Source organism: Chlamydotis macqueenii, chromosome 2, assembly GCF_036417535.1.
Source record: "Chlamydotis macqueenii isolate bChlMac1 chromosome 2, bChlMac1.mat, whole genome shotgun sequence".
NCBI classification, from domain to species: Eukaryota; Metazoa; Chordata; class Aves; order Otidiformes; family Otididae; genus Chlamydotis; species Chlamydotis macqueenii.
Window position 1 is genome coordinate 129,606,430 of NC_141557.1, and position 16,332 is coordinate 129,622,761.

The window sequence follows — 16,332 nt, forward strand, 5'->3', positions numbered from 1 at the left end:
ATGAATATTTATTGCATCTTCAGAGGGTCTCTGAATCTGTGTCTAGTTTAGGCTTTTCTTAGAGTATCCTGTTTTCTACCAAGCTGTCTAATGCTCCAGAGCGCCATTTTAGCTATCAGTGGCAAACCCCATTCTTCCTGAACTACATCAGGGCAAAATGTTATAAAAGATACAGCATCCATGATGGATTTGTGCCGTGATTTGTGTTAGGCTAATTCTCACCCAACTAATTTAATCAGCTGTATTTGGATCATGGTAGAGGAAATCAGAAGCTGAGTTCCATGAGCTTATTCAGCTGGCTGCTTTCTCTTACAGTGTTACTACTCCAAACAGCCCTCACTTGAGTTCTCCATCTGATTTCTGATGATGTTGATAATTAGGCAGCTCAGATATTTTATGTAACAATCACAATTTCCATGCTGCAGAAACTACATTGGTTTTGCTGTCCTTGATGGTTTATTTAGAACTTGTGCAGGGCTCCACTCCACTCCACCTCAGTCTGCAGTGTAGACATAGTCTATGAAGGCTACCTTTTACTTAACATTTACAGAATACTTTGGCTTTACTACCTACTTAGTTTCTTCTCCTCCAGTTTCTCAAGTTGTCAGTTTTGCTTCTCGATAACATGTCTTTATGGTTCTAAAACTGGTTGGAAATTTTTACAAGATATCTACATCTAACCAAGTCAATTTTCATTCTTTATTGATTGAATCAAGACTAGAATCTTATTTAAGATGCTGCACATTTTATCATCCCCTAGAATTAACTTTCCCTAACACTGTATCTAACTTTTAGAGTTTTATTTAAGAAAAGAGATTCTGAAATTTAAAAGTTAATCAAGAATCTTATGCAGTGAATCATGGACAGAAAAAAAATAGTTTAAAATATCAGTAGGAAAGTAAACAGTTAGGCAGTTCCTTCTCTCATAGGGAAGTTATGAATAGATTATCAAGTGATCATCATATTATTTGATAACTGTACTATCAGTATGTTTTGATAGGATTATTGTGTAGTTAGAATAATAAACTTAAGGTAAAAGAAATTCAAGCATATTAAATATCTTCTTAATAAAAGATATAAAAAAGGATAAAAAATAAGAATTCTGTGGAATTGAATATTGTTTAATGATTTATAACAAGATAGGCTTAAACTAAAAATATTATATATCAGGAGTTTACTCTAAAGTGAAAACAATGTTCTTTTTTACTTATATTTATAGTAAATTTTATTAAGTCAAGGAGCTGAAAACCCCACAGATAATTCCTTTAGGGTGCAAATGCAAAATATGTAGATGGGAGTTTCTCCCAATGGGATAGGTTTGGTTCCTCCCAGGAAATGTAAACCACTGAAGGCTGATAAATAAGTCTATCTCTTGTCTTCAGCATGATGTCTCTTCTGTTTATTTTTTTTTCTTTTTATTTATATTAAGTAAATCCATAGTCCCCATGGTTATGGGCATAGTCTTTGAAGCATGAAATGAGTGTAACTAATAAATCAATATCTGCTAGAGTTTGATGGCATCCTAAAACACGTGATATGATAGGAAAGGTTCATATATTTCTATTGAAGCTATAGTTAATATTGTAAATGTCATAAATGCAAGCCTATATAGTTATGAGAAAAAAAAATATCACATTGTGTGTATTTCCAGTAGAAGTCTAAAGCTGTTATGGGGAAAAGGGAGGAAAAAAAAAAGTCACCTTACAGTTAGTAAAAAAGAAGACAGTTAAGATATATAGGCCTTTAACTGAACATGACTGTATTGCAAAAGATGAAACAACAGACTGGATTCATTTCCCTAACAATTTTTCTGATTCCCCAAGTGTGGAAAATATTGGCATAAGCTTTATATAAACCTATAGACTGATGTAGACATTTTATATAGAGCTGCAGTTCTGAAATATATATAGAAATTGACATGAAGCCAAGATAGAAAAAATTATTTTTAAAGTGTGAGTAAAGATTATGTCTGAATTTTGTGCCTGTCATAATTTCAAGTAAGGTTGAGCAGCAAATCTCTTTGATAGATAACAGCAGTCTTCAGGTGGGAGGTCATCCTTATTCACTGTGTTATGTTACCAAAAGACAGTCTCAGTCAATGGTGAAAAGATGATAGAATGAGAATAGTTTAAACAATAATCTTAATATGGTTGTCAACAAATTAGACTCAAGTGTACAGTCCTGGTTAATGATCCAAGGTCTAAGTTGCAAACAGTACAGATACAAACAGTGAGAATTTAATTTTTAATTTCCAAAGCATTTCTTTTTGAAATCAGTTACATCCAACTTTCTATTTTAAGCTGAATATTAAAATCAAAATGAGTAGTGTCAGAATAAATCTGTGCAGCAGATATGTTGATTCTCCCTATTATGTGCATTCAACAGCCTGTACTAGAATTTCTGAGAGCTAAACAATCGGTTTGTGATTTTTCATTCCTCCTGCTTGTTTAGCTCCACCATGATTTGCCGGGTGTTTTTGATGACTCACTTAATGAAGATATTTTCCAGCCTACTTCAGTGGTATTTTGTCTGAGAAACAAATATTGTGCGAGCTTTATGTTATTATATTTATAAATTGTATTCTTTCCATACCTTCTTCTATATACGGTGATAGGATAAAAGAGTTCTAACAGTGAATGTACACATACGGCATCCGCTTCGCCGAGGGCCAGCATTCAGCACCGGTGTCGTACTTCAGCCCCGATCAGGACGAGACTACACAGTCTCTCTCTCACTCCCCACCACCCTCCGAGAGAAAAGGGAGAGAAAATGTAAGAAAAACAGCTCGAGGTTTGAGATAAGGACAGGGAGAAATCCTTAAAGTTACCGTCACGGGCAAAACAGACTCGACTTGGGGAAAACTATTCATTTATTACTACAAACAGCAGGATAATGAGACAGAGAACAAGATAACCTCCTCCCACCCCTCCCTCTTCCCGAGCTTAACATTATCTCTACTACCTTCCCCTCCCGAGCGGCACAGGGGGGAAGAGGGAATGGGGGTTGCAGTCAGTTCATCACATGTTGTTTCACGCCGCTGCTTCATGGTTGGGGGAAGAACTCCTTGCATTCCTCCTCTGCTCCGTTGTGGGGTCCCACCCCTACGCCACAGTCCTTCGTGGAACTGCTCCGGCGTGGGTCATCTCTTCCACGGGTGCAGTCCCTCTAGAACAGCTGTCCCAGCGGGCCCTCCACGGGCCACAGCTGCCTTCAGGCATCCACCTCCCCCGGTACGGGGTCCTTCACAGGCTCCAAGTGGATCTCTGCTCCTCCGTGGACCTCCATGGGCTGCAGGGGGACAACCTGCTCCACCATGGTCGTCACCACAGGCTGCAGGGGAATCTTGGCCAGGAGCCGCATTACTCCTCCCCCTCCTTCTGAACTGACCTTGGTGTCTGCAGCCGTTCCTCACAACAGGCTGGTAGATGTCTCTCAGGATCTTTTTTTACATCATCTTATTCACTTCTCATCTCCTTTCCACTTCTTGCAGCCGGGCTGGACTGAGTCGGGCCCAGTCGGCCGCCTGGCGAGAGGCCAGAGGGTGAGGCCTGCAAGGCCCATGAGGCCTGCGCCTCCCCCTCTGCGCCTCTGCCCCCCGCTCAGCTTCTTCACATCTTCTCTCTTTTTTTTTTTTTCCTGTTTTCCCCTTCTTAAGTACATTATCGCAGAGGCGTTATCACGGAACATTCTGCTACCAATCGGCTCAGCCTTGGCCAGCAGCAGGTCCGCCCTAGGCCTGGCCGAGTCCACTGAACAAAGGGGAGCGACTCCTAGCAGTTTCCTACAGAAGCTACCAGCTTAGGCCCCCCCTCACTAACAAAACCACGACAACCAGGGAGAGGGACAGCTCCCGGGCCCACATTCAGCACCGGGGCGAGGGACAGCTCCCGGGCCCGCCCCGCCCTGCGCCGCTGGATCCCACCGCTCGCTCCCGGACAGAGCCTCCTTGTTTCCTTGTTTGGTTGTGGTTGTGGTTGTTTGGTTGGGTTTTGTTTTGTTTTGTTCTTTTGTTTTGTTTTTTTTTTTTGGGGGGGGTAGTGTTTTTGTGGTTTTGTTTTTGTTTTTGTTTTTTTTTAAATTAAATTCCTGGCAATGAAGCCAACACTTTGTGTGTGCAAGGAGTGCAGAACAGCTCTTGCATATGTGCAAAAGGGCTGGAAATGTCAAGCTCTTTGTTGTGACTCAGATGGAAATTTTGAAGATTGTAGCACATTCATCTCAGTAATAATAATCAGCTTTCAATACCTGAAAATTAGACAGCTAGTACAAAACACAACCTAAACATAAGAAACATGCCAGCTGTGATCATCAGAAGGTTTAGAAAACTTCTGAATGAGGGCATGCAGGGACTTAATTAAAGACATCTCATTTCTTTTTGATAAATTTAGTTGATTTTCTGACACACATGGCCAAATTATTTAATCTAAAAATAGCATTTAGGGAGGTCAAAAAGCTCTGCAAACAAAGCTATTGTATAAATAAAGCCTTTAACATGACTCCTGAAGGATTTGTGTGTGTGTGTGTGTTCATCTAGAATGTGAAGTTAAATTTCTCACTTTCATACACAGCAAATAAAGCTTTAGCTAGATATACTTTTCATTTTCACTGTAACCTATATTACATTAAGTGATTTAATTGATCAAACTTGTTACACCATAATTTCAAGCAGGTACTAGCTCCACTTCTGTCAGTAGTATAACAGACAAATTCATGGGCTTATCCAATTCCTAGTGAAAAAAATAAAGCAATTCTCATTCACTTACACTGACTCTGTATCTGAAATTTCACGTACATTAAGTACTAGTAGGCAGTTTGCTATTTATTGTTAAATAATTGATTTCATGTCTCCAGCTGAGATAGTCTTTTGCTGTTCAACAATAACAACAAAATATTAGAACTGACTTTATATGGATTTTAATCTGGTAACAAGCCTAAAGGAATGCTCATTAGCTTTGTGCTAAATAAACGGCATTCAGGGTTGACTCCATTGATGCTGAACTGAACAGATATGCATCTTCCCAAACTATGAAGACTGCCTTCATCTGTGACTACTTAAGGTCTCCCATCTTTGCCAGTCCAACAGATACTCCTAGTATCATCCTCCACTTTTGCTCATAATTAATTACAGCAAGTTTCTGCAGGGTAGTGCTGAAGTTCAAGCTAATTGTCACACTTGCAATCCGTTGCCTATTACTTGTTCCTAGTGCAATTTCTCTGGTCTCCAAGATTTCTATCACCATTTTTTGGTCACAATACTCAGTAAAAACATCCTGCAAATCTTAGCAATGTGGTACTTGATTTTCTAGTATGTAGCTAATGTGCCACTAGTGTTCTAATAGACTTTAAGGCCTCCTACGTTCAGATTCAGAGAGATTCAGTCCACATTCCCACTGGAAGATTGCCTTATACCAAACCACCTTCATATTCAGCTATAATCAAATGCTCAGCCCCACATTTTACTAAATCCTGATGCTGAAATTCTAGGAGGTGTAAAGCCCAAGGTCATCCTTCCCTAAAGCAATAATCAAGTCATTAAGTAAATGCAGTTTGCCCACCACAGAGAGCAGGAGCAATGTATTCCATTACTGTTATCCTAATAGCGTAAATACAAAACCCAGTAATTTTCCTGTAACAGAATGCAGGAGAGATGTATTTTATTACTGTTAATTTAAACAAGGAGTATACCAGCCTGCTCTCAAAGAACCTAGGATCCTTTCCTATGCAGATTTGTCTTCTCTGGGAGTCTAGGTCTTCTAAGGCAAATATTAGTCTATCGAATGGGAAGGTCAGCACGAAGGGGAAGAGGGATAGATATGGAAAAGCTTTGTGAAAAAGTTGGAGTTCACACAGGGCTCTCAAGCAAGAAGAGTATCAGCTATACAGGACAGCTTTATGACTGAATTTCTGAAGTGAAGGATGTGCCAAGACAGTACTAGTTTCTCGGGTCAAGTAAACCTACCGGAGCCAGTTTCAAAATACCTTGCTTAGATATAGGTGTGCTTGAAGAAGTTTGAGTGATCCAGTGGTAAAATCTCAGCTTTAACTACCAATTATTACCCCTCCTGCTAGTCTTACCATCATTACCACCATGCTGATGTTATCATCATTAGTTTCCCATCTATACTGCAATTGGTACTACTGCCTCCCTTGAGCCTCCTCAGACACAGACCTGAAGAACATGGCATTGCAGAAGCAAAGGCAATATAGCTTTGACTGCCTGCCCTCAGCTTCACTAGTACACATATTGGCTCCTAGTCTGGGTGATCTTGATAGATCACATCCCTGGACATATGCCACTTGAGAAATTAGTACTTAGGTAGAGTCACCACTGAATTTATGGAACCATGAATAAACATCTAGAAGTACTTGGATTCACTAGCTTAATGGGAACTTGGGTCTGTCAAGCTGAACTGAAGACAGAGCAGTGGCTGCTCATCTCCTGATGAACTAGCAGCCACTCCTCCTATCTAAAGATATGATAGGAAGTGTCTATGGAGGTAGTCTTGAAGTCGTTAGTGAAAGCCTCCTAAATGAGCACTTCTAGACTAAGCTTTTAAGGTGACATTTATCCCAGTGCAAACAGACAAAAAGAACAGACTGTGCATCACTTAGGCACCAGATAAGTACAACACTAAGAGCTTTACCTTTGTATATGGAGGCTAATGTCAGGCTTAATGAATATCCATTTAAGATCAATGAAGAACATTCAAATTGATTCCTTAAAAATATTAATAATAATGATCTAGGAGAAAGTGGAAAATGAAAGGTCAGAATTCTAAATAATGTCATCAAGAAAGGAAATCAAAAGTATCAGAGAGAAGCTGTTCAGTGATGTCACATGCTGTCAGAGCCATTATCAGATGTGTTTCTGAAAGGGCAACTGTGATAGAGCTGTAAGCTGAACTAAATTAATGTTATTCTGTGAAATTATTTCCCTCTCCTCTGTTTTATTTTTCAAAAATTAAACACTGTATTCTATGTGGAGCTGTGAGACCTGCACCAGGAGTCTGCAATCAGAGGTTATGCTTGAAAGGTAAAAAGAGATTAAAGGTGGACTCTGAGCGGGTAGATGTGCATAAGCAGTGGCAATTTTCCACTTGCAATGATGCTTTGCAGGCCATGTAAGATAACTACAAAGGACATCTGTTTTGAGATCTTATGACAGAATGATATAAACTTCTTCCTTACTATATCATTAAATTCTGTGTTCAGTCTTGCAAGTACTGACTCAGCTCTAATAATGACAATGCGGGGGCTGAGGTCAAAATACCTGACCTGACTGGAGGCTGATGTCTTATTTATTTCTCAATAATAGTTTTAGGATAATTTTAAATTGGTACTTAAGTCTAATTTTAGTAAGTGGCAATTAATTTTTCCATGACTTAAGACAAGGAGTATTTGCAAACATATACAATACATCTATTCATTTTCCATGTTGCAGAACTATTAAGATTGGCGAGAATTGGCATCCTTATGGCTTGCCATAACTCCATCACATTCCAGTTTAGACCAAATCTAAGTAGGAGTTGTCCCTTTGTCTCCATTTTCACGTCTCCTGACCAAGGACCTTATGTTAATAAAGAGCATTGGCCAGTAAGATACATACACTGTTACCAGTAGCAAAATGTCTTGCCTCTTTGTTGAACTTTTGCCGTGTGGCCTGTTGAAACCTCACATTCAAAGTAACAGAATTCTAAATCTGCCAGACTGTTCATGATGTGAACTGTGCCACACAGGTATGCATTCTGAGTGCAGAATTGCCAGCAGGCAGCTGTGAACTGAATACAGTCCTCTCTGCAGAGCAACACAGTGTGGAATCGTGGGCCAGAGGCAAGGGGTGATGCTTGTAACTGGGAGGTCTCTGTGCCACATGAAGGGAGACAAGGAAGAGACTGGGGATAGAAATGCTGTCTCATGACCTTGTTCTGCAGTGTCTAGCAAGGAACAGTGGTGGCAGCTGCTGAAGCAGTGCCATGGTGCTGTACTGATAAATGCTATTATTACCTGGTAAAATATCCTTCTACTTATCCAGTTTGTACAGACATGAAAATGTGCTGCTTCTTTACATTGCTGAAAGAAAGTATAATGGCCTCTTCCCCTAGATATCTACAGATTGATGTCCTGACTATCTGTGAAATTCCTCTTGTGATAATGCTTATGAGTTGGAAGACAGCTCAATTTGTAGTGTTGCCTTTGCTGCTCCAATGAGCATCTCATTTGGACAGTCCCGAGTGTCAAAAACAGCACACACACAGATTTAGGCAGATGCACAAGACTCCTACTGAGCAAAACTTTTTGTTCCATTCAGTTGCAAACTTGATACCACAATGTGAAGACTGTTGACTATAAAGGATGCTGCTGATTTTAAACAAATTTCCATAAACTTCCCACCAAGCCTACAAATATGTCTTCCACTTTCATGGGCTAACTTCCTCAGAGAAATTAAAACCTCCATGATCTGACCTTGTACTTCTGCCAGAGTGGCTGTCAGTCAGTGGATTGTCTGGGCACAAGCTGGGAGCTCTGCACTGCAGGCTAAGGACACTTTCATGGAAGATACAGTATGGCCTGCTGGCTGCAGCACTTGGTAGCTCTCAGGTTTCTCTGAAGAATCTAGACCAACTCCAGCTATCCATCTGCCCAAATCCAGATCTAGACACTTCTTTCCCAAGAGCAGATGCCTCTGAGAGTATATAGCTTAGGGTTCAAGAAACTTGATACAGTTCTCCAGAAACTGTTATCAGAAGTCTTTCAAAAGCTGAACGATGACTGTTTTTTCAGAGTTTCTTTTCTAAAGCTAGAGCTAAAGATACTGCCAGAGCACTTTATTTGAAGATAATATAGAATCATAGAATCATAGAATGGTTAGGGTTGGAAGGGACCTTCAAAGGTCATCTAGTCCAACCCCCCTGCAAGGAGCAGGGACATCCCTGACTAGGTCAGGTTGCTCAGAGCCTCATCCAGCCTGGCCTTGAACGTTTCCAGAGATGGGGCCTCCACCACCTTTCTGGGCAACCTGTTCCAGTGTTCTATAACTCGCATCGTAAAAAATTTTTTCCTAATTTCTAATCTAAATCTATCCCCCTCTATTTTATAACCATTACCTCTCGTCCTATCGCAACAGGCCCTACTGAACAGCCTTTCCCCATCTTTCTTGTAGGCCCCCTTGAGGTACCGGAAGACCGCTATCAGGTCTCCCCAGAACCTCCTCTTCTGCAGGCTGAACAGCCCCAACTCTCTCAGCCTGTCCTCATAAGAGAGGTGCTCCAGCCCTTTTATCATCTTTGTGGCCCTCCTCTGGACCTTCTCCAACTGGTCCATGTCCTTCTTGTGCTGGGGGCTCCAGAACTGGACACAGTACTCCAGGTGGGGCCTCACCAGGGCAGAGTAGAGGGGGAGAATCACCTCCCTCGACCTGCTGGCCACATCATACATTTAAATGCAGAAAGAGAAGAATATGTAACAGTATGATAAATTTCAGTGCCTATGGAGGCTAGAGATTAGAAAAGTAATGAGACTGTATTGCTGTCTGTTGTGTAAATGGTCTAGGTCCTACCCTTGATCCCACCCTGGAACAAAAACTAAGGAAACAGCATTGCTAATACAGTTTTACCTGATTACAGATTGAAACCTATATCAATCAAGTATACTGCACTGAATGTTAGATATGGCTCAACTGAACTTTCCCTGGGCAGCTATACTTCAGCGTGAACCTAATGTATACTTTTTCTCTGCTTTATCTAAGAATAACACTGGCATGTCAGTTTTGTCAGAAGTTTTTTCACAATATCAGTTTTTTTCAGAACTGGAAGGAGTAATTTGAAGCCTATTCCATTACACCTTTATTTTTTTGCCTTAGCTGTATGCTCATTCTGTGCAGAAGTCCTCACAGTGCTGGCAATAATGAGCGATGAGATGGGTGCACAGGAAAAAAAGGCCAGGTTTTAGTGGCAATTTAATACTGTGAAACTACATTTTCAGGAGATTGGTACCCCTGAAAAATCAGAAACAACAGTATCTGGAACAGCCTGTTAAGACTTCATTGTTAACTCAAGGAATGTTTTACTATTAATTGCATCGGCAGCAAATTCAAATGTCTCATATCCAGCCTGTAAGAAAGAAATTTAAATATGTCAATTTTTTAAGAAACATTTTGCAATTTATAAGGAAATATTTTTAAAGTTTAATAAGAGTTGGATTTTTATGTGTTTTTGTAGAACCATAACTAAATGGCATAAGCTGACAGAATCTGTCATTTAAACAGGCTATTGTTTATATTCTGCAATGCAGATTAAAAATAGTATCTCAAGAATTGTATAGCCAAACTGTGGTCATAGATTGATTACATGGAGTGCACAAAATTTTCCAGGCATTTCAGTCCAGGATACAGTTCTAGAAACATTCCCAGGACACAGGAAGTTTTACTGGGAAAGATTGAGTCAGCGGTGGGTGTTTTACTCTTCTGTATCAGCATAGGTAGCCTAGCAGGTTGCTGTAGGCCTTTCCTATAAACTCAGTGCTTCTGTTAATATAAACTACATCTGTGCTGTGAGGATTTACCAGCATAATACTATCTGCAAAGTATCCTTTATGTATACTCAGTTTAGGAAGTCCCTTTTTTTTCTTCTTCTTTTTCTCATAGTTGCTCTTGTTCTTCCTAGTGATCCCCTGCCATTTTTTGCCTAATGAGTTGCAAAATCTAATCAATTACAATAATTAAAACGTCCTGTGTGTGGAATGATTCACAACTTTAATTACACAACAAAGTCCCAGACAAATAAAAGCTTGAGATTCTTGCATTAGAAAAAACCAAAACACTTTGCTTTAAATTTTATTGCACCAAGAACAGATTCATGCTTGCAGATGATGTGTATAAAACATTAAAAATTCCAGACCTGCTATTCTGTAGATTTTATCCAAATAGCTGGCAGAGTTCAAGGTTGCGTGTTACCAGCATATGAAAGAATTGCTGGAACAAACAGATAAATGGTTGTTGTCAATGTAACACCCTGTGTGGCAACGCTGAACAGGAAAGTTTTGTATTCCAGAGCTATAAAATGCATGGAGTTTTAGCATTGTCACACAGTGTAAGAAGGTGTGCTATACATTGACTCACCTCTTTTCTAGGATCTTTTGTATCCTGATGAACATTTAGGCATGAAATAAATTCCCTATGACAGAATGGAATGCCAAGGTTTTCCTAATTAAAAGAGATAGGCAGATAGGTTCTCACTATTTTATTTTTTTAAGAACAACACATGTCAAGTGATTGTGTTCTTGTATTGTACAGCTTTTTCCTATGCTGTTCTTTACATTGTGAGGCCGGCCCCAACGAGGAAGCAATCAGTTTGACAGAAACTACAAGGTCAACAATTCAGATCTGCGCCATGTTTATTTGTTCTTTGAATTCTGAAAGTGTAATTATGTTACTGAGTATGTTGGGGAGCTGGAGCACGCATGAGTTATTTCACAGTAATTTCAGTGAAGTGGAGAACCTAATATACTTTATTTAAGCTTCAAACTTTTTCACAGTGAAATCTGATACAGGCAACTTTCACAGTGGGAAAGGTAGTTATTGTTCTTCAATAGTGTTGCCTTTTGTCTGCCTCTGTCCTAGCTACAGGACCTCACCAATTTCATTATTCAGCCCTGCCTAGGTATGCAGTGTTATTGCCTTCATTCTTCACTAAGATTGGCTCCTTTTGCTGTTGTTTTAAAGGAATGTATAGCCCTTCTAAATAGGATAGATTAGACGATTAACCAGAGTATGTTTTCTGAATGGGCTGTATGAAGGATGAAGACAGGTGGTCCATAACTCACTTGGCAGGAGAAATAAATGCATCTTCTTCCTCCAATAAATATGGCTAAAAAATAAACAAAAATGCAGGAGCAGTGCTGGTAAGGAGAGATACAAATCTGTTTGGAATACTTCAAAATATGAAAAGTGCTACCTGTTCTGCACTATTATTAACTGAAAAAGGCCAAAGATAGGATATAAGTACAAGGTTATGCCAAATACAGACCTTCACACCATAAGCAATTTCAGTTTGTGCTTAGAGAGCTGAATTTGTGCTTAGTAACCCCTGGCTGAAACAGGCTTACTGCTATTTTTCTCAAAGTTAGAGGGAGGTGGCCTTTCCGTCTCTGGAGCTGTCATCACCACTGCGACCAATCTCTCCCCATGCACTCATCACACCTGTGTTCCGCTTAGCTGCATTTCACTCTTCTTGGGTATTACAGCAGTTTTGTCAGACTTAGTGTGTCCTTGGAAGGACACCAGACATCACCAAATGGATTTAACAGGACCATTTCTAGGAAACGAGAGCAAATGCTTTTATGAATGAGCTTAAACTGAGCTTTAAAACGTAAGACAATTTATTTTAGTATTTCTAAGAGAAACCTGAATTTACTTAGGACTTCTAACCAAAACAATGTACTTTTTCCAAGTAAAGTGTTGTAATAATTTTTGCATCAGTTTAACATTTTGCACACTATCTCAAAGCTGCCCATATTCCTTTGAGTATAAATAACTAAACTTGGCAGTAAAATCATTAGGTTCTCTGATAGATTCATTTGTTTTCTCATACTATTGGTTCTGTAAATGAGAATGACCAGCTATTCTAGGCAAAATGGAAGGCTGTGAGGTACAGAGGTGCCTGAATTTTATCAAAATGATGACAAAATATTTCAGAAAACCTATCTTCCAAGAGAGAAATTGAAACATTATTTCTAGGATGCATTCATCTACTTACATGTTTTAATCATGATGAGAAATTGGGTTCACCTTCATACTACTGCTTACTGTTTAACATCTTGCTCTCAACGTAATTCAAGGCCAATACCTTCAATTTTTGTAGCACCTGAAATTTGTCTAGACATGACAATTCAGCAGAACTAGACTCCTGAAAGATGCTTCTTGTTTATTTTCTTTAACTTTGACTTTTGGCTCATAAATTTATGCATGGCTAGGAAGGTGTGCACTATGTAATGTTAAATTGACAGCTTAGACACAGTATTTGACAATCACTTCCCTGCACTGCACAAAGCTTTACATAATTACACTTCATGTAGAAAATTAATAATGTTCTGCACATTCGCAGGAACTTTATGTCCTTCACTTGGTAACTTGCAATAATAAATACCACCTCTCATTGTAATTTAAAAATGGTGAGGCCAATCATGGCATGCTTTCTGAAATGAAGTGGCTTACTGCAGGCAGTAAAACCATCAGGTTTCGACGATGACTACGATGATTCTACTGTTTTCTCTCTATGCAAAAATCAAAACATTAAAATAAAATAATGAATGCAGCAGCCAATGCAGCTTCTGCCATTCTGAGTTTATTTGACACACGCACATTTGAAAGGATTTAAGCAAGCCCTGACAAATACACTTGTATCCGTCTAACCAAAACATTGTTTATTTTGTTTTACAGATTTTGGCCATTGTGTCCATTCTGTTCATCGTACTGTCCACTATTGCTTTGTCTCTTAACACACTGCCAGAGCTTCAAGAAATAGATGAATTTGGGCAGCCAAATGACAACCCTCAGCTAGCACACGTTGAAGCTGTGTGTATTGCTTGGTTTACCATGGAGTACCTTTTGCGTTTTCTGTCCTCACCAAATAAGTGGAAGTTCTTCAAAGGCCCGTTAAATGTCATTGACTTACTGGCTATCTTGCCATACTATGTCACCATTTTCCTCACGGAGTCCAATAAAAGTGTCCTGCAGTTCCAAAACGTCAGACGTGTGGTTCAGATATTTCGCATTATGAGGATCCTAAGGATTCTTAAGCTCGCTAGACATTCGACAGGCCTTCAGTCTTTAGGTTTTACGCTCAGGCGGAGTTACAATGAACTGGGCTTGTTGATATTATTTTTAGCCATGGGAATAATGATATTTTCAAGTCTTGTATTCTTTGCTGAAAAGGATGAGGATGCTACAAAATTTACCAGTATCCCTGCATCATTCTGGTGGGCAACAATCACTATGACTACTGTAGGATACGGTGACATTTATCCTAAGACGTTATTAGGTAAAATAGTTGGAGGACTTTGCTGTATCGCTGGAGTGTTGGTCATAGCCCTGCCCATACCAATTATTGTGAACAATTTCTCAGAGTTCTATAAAGAGCAGAAAAGACAGGAGAAGGCAATTAAGAGGAGAGAAGCACTTGAGCGAGCTAAAAGAAATGGCAGTATTGTCTCCATGAACCTGAAAGATGCCTTTGCTCGCAGTATGGAAATGATAGATGTAGCAGTAGATTCAGGTAAGCCTGGAGAAGCAGTCAATCCAAAGGAGACACCTGATGACAACCACCTGTCCCCAAGCCGGTGGAAATGGGCCAGAAGGACAATGTCTGAAACAAGCTCAAACAAGTCTTATGAGAACAAGTACCAAGAAATCAGTCAACAAGACTCCCATGAGCAATTAAACAATGCTGCAGCATCCTCCAGCCCACAGCACCTCAGTGCCCAAAAACTGGAGATGTTGTACAATGAAATTACTAAAACTCAGTCTCAGCCTAATCTTAATGCTGGTTACCAAGACCAGTCAGCAAAGCCACCTGTGTATGAAGAAGAAATAGAAATGGAAGAAGTAACAGGTCAGAGAGAACCGTTGCCAACTGGACCTACGGACATCATAACAGACATGAGAAGCACATCCAGTATTGACAGTTTTGCCAGTTGTGCGACCGACTTCACGGAAACGGAGAGGTCTCCCCTTTCTCTCTTTCCTGGTTCTCACTTGCAAATGAGATTTCCGGCTGATGCTGTTAACCTGGAAGACAACCAAAGAGTAAGGAGTTCTCAGTTTATAACATTCACAAAAGACAGAATGTTTTCTCCAACTGATGTCACCTTTGACTACAATCCAATTGACAGAGCTGTTATCAGTGACGGCAGTGGATCCCAAACTGTTTTGCATGGTCATTTGCATTTAGACACTGCCATGGAAAGCCCCAAAAGTTCCTTGAAAGGTAGCAACCCATTAAAATCTAGATCCCTTAAAGTTAATTTTAAAGACCATAGAGGTGGTGCTCCACAAACTCCACCGAGCACTGCAAGGCCACTGCCAGTAATGGCAGGAGCAGACTTCACGCAAGCCACCCCTCAGCACATCAGCACCATTCTCCTAGAAGAAAATTCACCTCAAGGTGAACGACCTTTACTTGGCGCTGATGCATCAGCACTTTGTCAGGGACCTGTTAAAAAATCATCCCCTCTCTTTCCCAAACAAAAGATTTTCACTTTCCCGTCAAAAGAGAGGAGGAGCTTCACTGAAATAGACACTGGAGAAGAAGAAGAGTTTATGGAGTTACATGGTATAAAACATGAAAAGCAACAGGATATCAAGACAAATTGTTGTGGGGATAAACACAGTGATGGCATCCATTTAGCAGAGGAGCCACAGGTCAGCTCTTCACCCAAAAGCATGAGCCACAACTGTACCCAAGACATTTACCATGCTGTGGGTGAGGTAAAGAAAGACAATAACCAAGAAGGTCACAAAATGGAAAACCATTTATTTGCCCCAGAAATTCATTCAAGTCCAGGAGAGACTGGTTACTGTCCAACACGCGAAACTAGCATGTGACTAGTTACAAAAGCAATAAAAATACCTTTTCTTAAAACACTGTTAGCAATGCCTATGAACTAAAACATGGAAAGCCTCAAAAATAAAGTGCATAAAATGTTATTTTTGCATGGCATGAAGAGTTGTTTAGTTTAAATACTGTTTAATTAAAAAAAAAAAAGACTGCTTTTTGTAACAAACTGGAAAAAAGGGGAAAAAAATGAGTCAAGAACAGTGAATAAAATAAAGAGAGCTCTGTTAGGAGCCAGTGTTCTGCGACATCTGACATTTTTGATCCTTTCACTTATGATTGTAGACAGATTTTGAACTCTTTTAACTTTTTTTTTTGTTTTCTCGGTTACAATGAATTTTAGAATTTGCACATGAAAGGATGAAATGTCAATGCATGTATTCATAAAGATGTGAAACAAGGTGCTTTGAGCTTGCAAAATGCATATATTTGTAAATAGTTTGGGGTTGGGGGGGAAAGCTATTGTTAACAAGGATTTATGGAAAAAGCGTTTCCTGGGACACAGGTACTTCCTTCACAGCGTGCTGCCTGGAGGTTTTGTACAGACTTATGTTGCAAAATTGCAACTTCTACTTAAAGCATCTCATGTATCTTGCTTTCTGTTAAAAAGCTCATCAGTGGATCTGTTAATTAAGGACTACAGTATTTTAGTTTATTTGTGCTGTAAATCATTATTTTTTTTTTATTTGTATAACTTCAGTTATTGCATTTGTCAGTTTAATTA

At 39.6% G+C, this 16,332-nt stretch overlaps 1 protein-coding gene across 1 annotated transcript in view; it reads left to right on the top strand.

Moving 5' to 3' along the window:
• The window catches only part of KCNB2 (potassium voltage-gated channel subfamily B member 2), a 183,570-nt gene extending 167,972 nt beyond the window's left edge, over positions 1 to 15,598 (top strand). Inside the window, exon 2 of the mRNA XM_086742404.1 lies at positions 13,436 to 15,598. Coding sequence (XP_086598530.1) covers positions 13,436 to 15,598 — 2,163 coding nt within the window. The remainder of the gene's footprint in view (positions 1 to 13,435) is intronic.
• Positions 15,599 to 16,332: the final 734 nt, after the last annotated feature.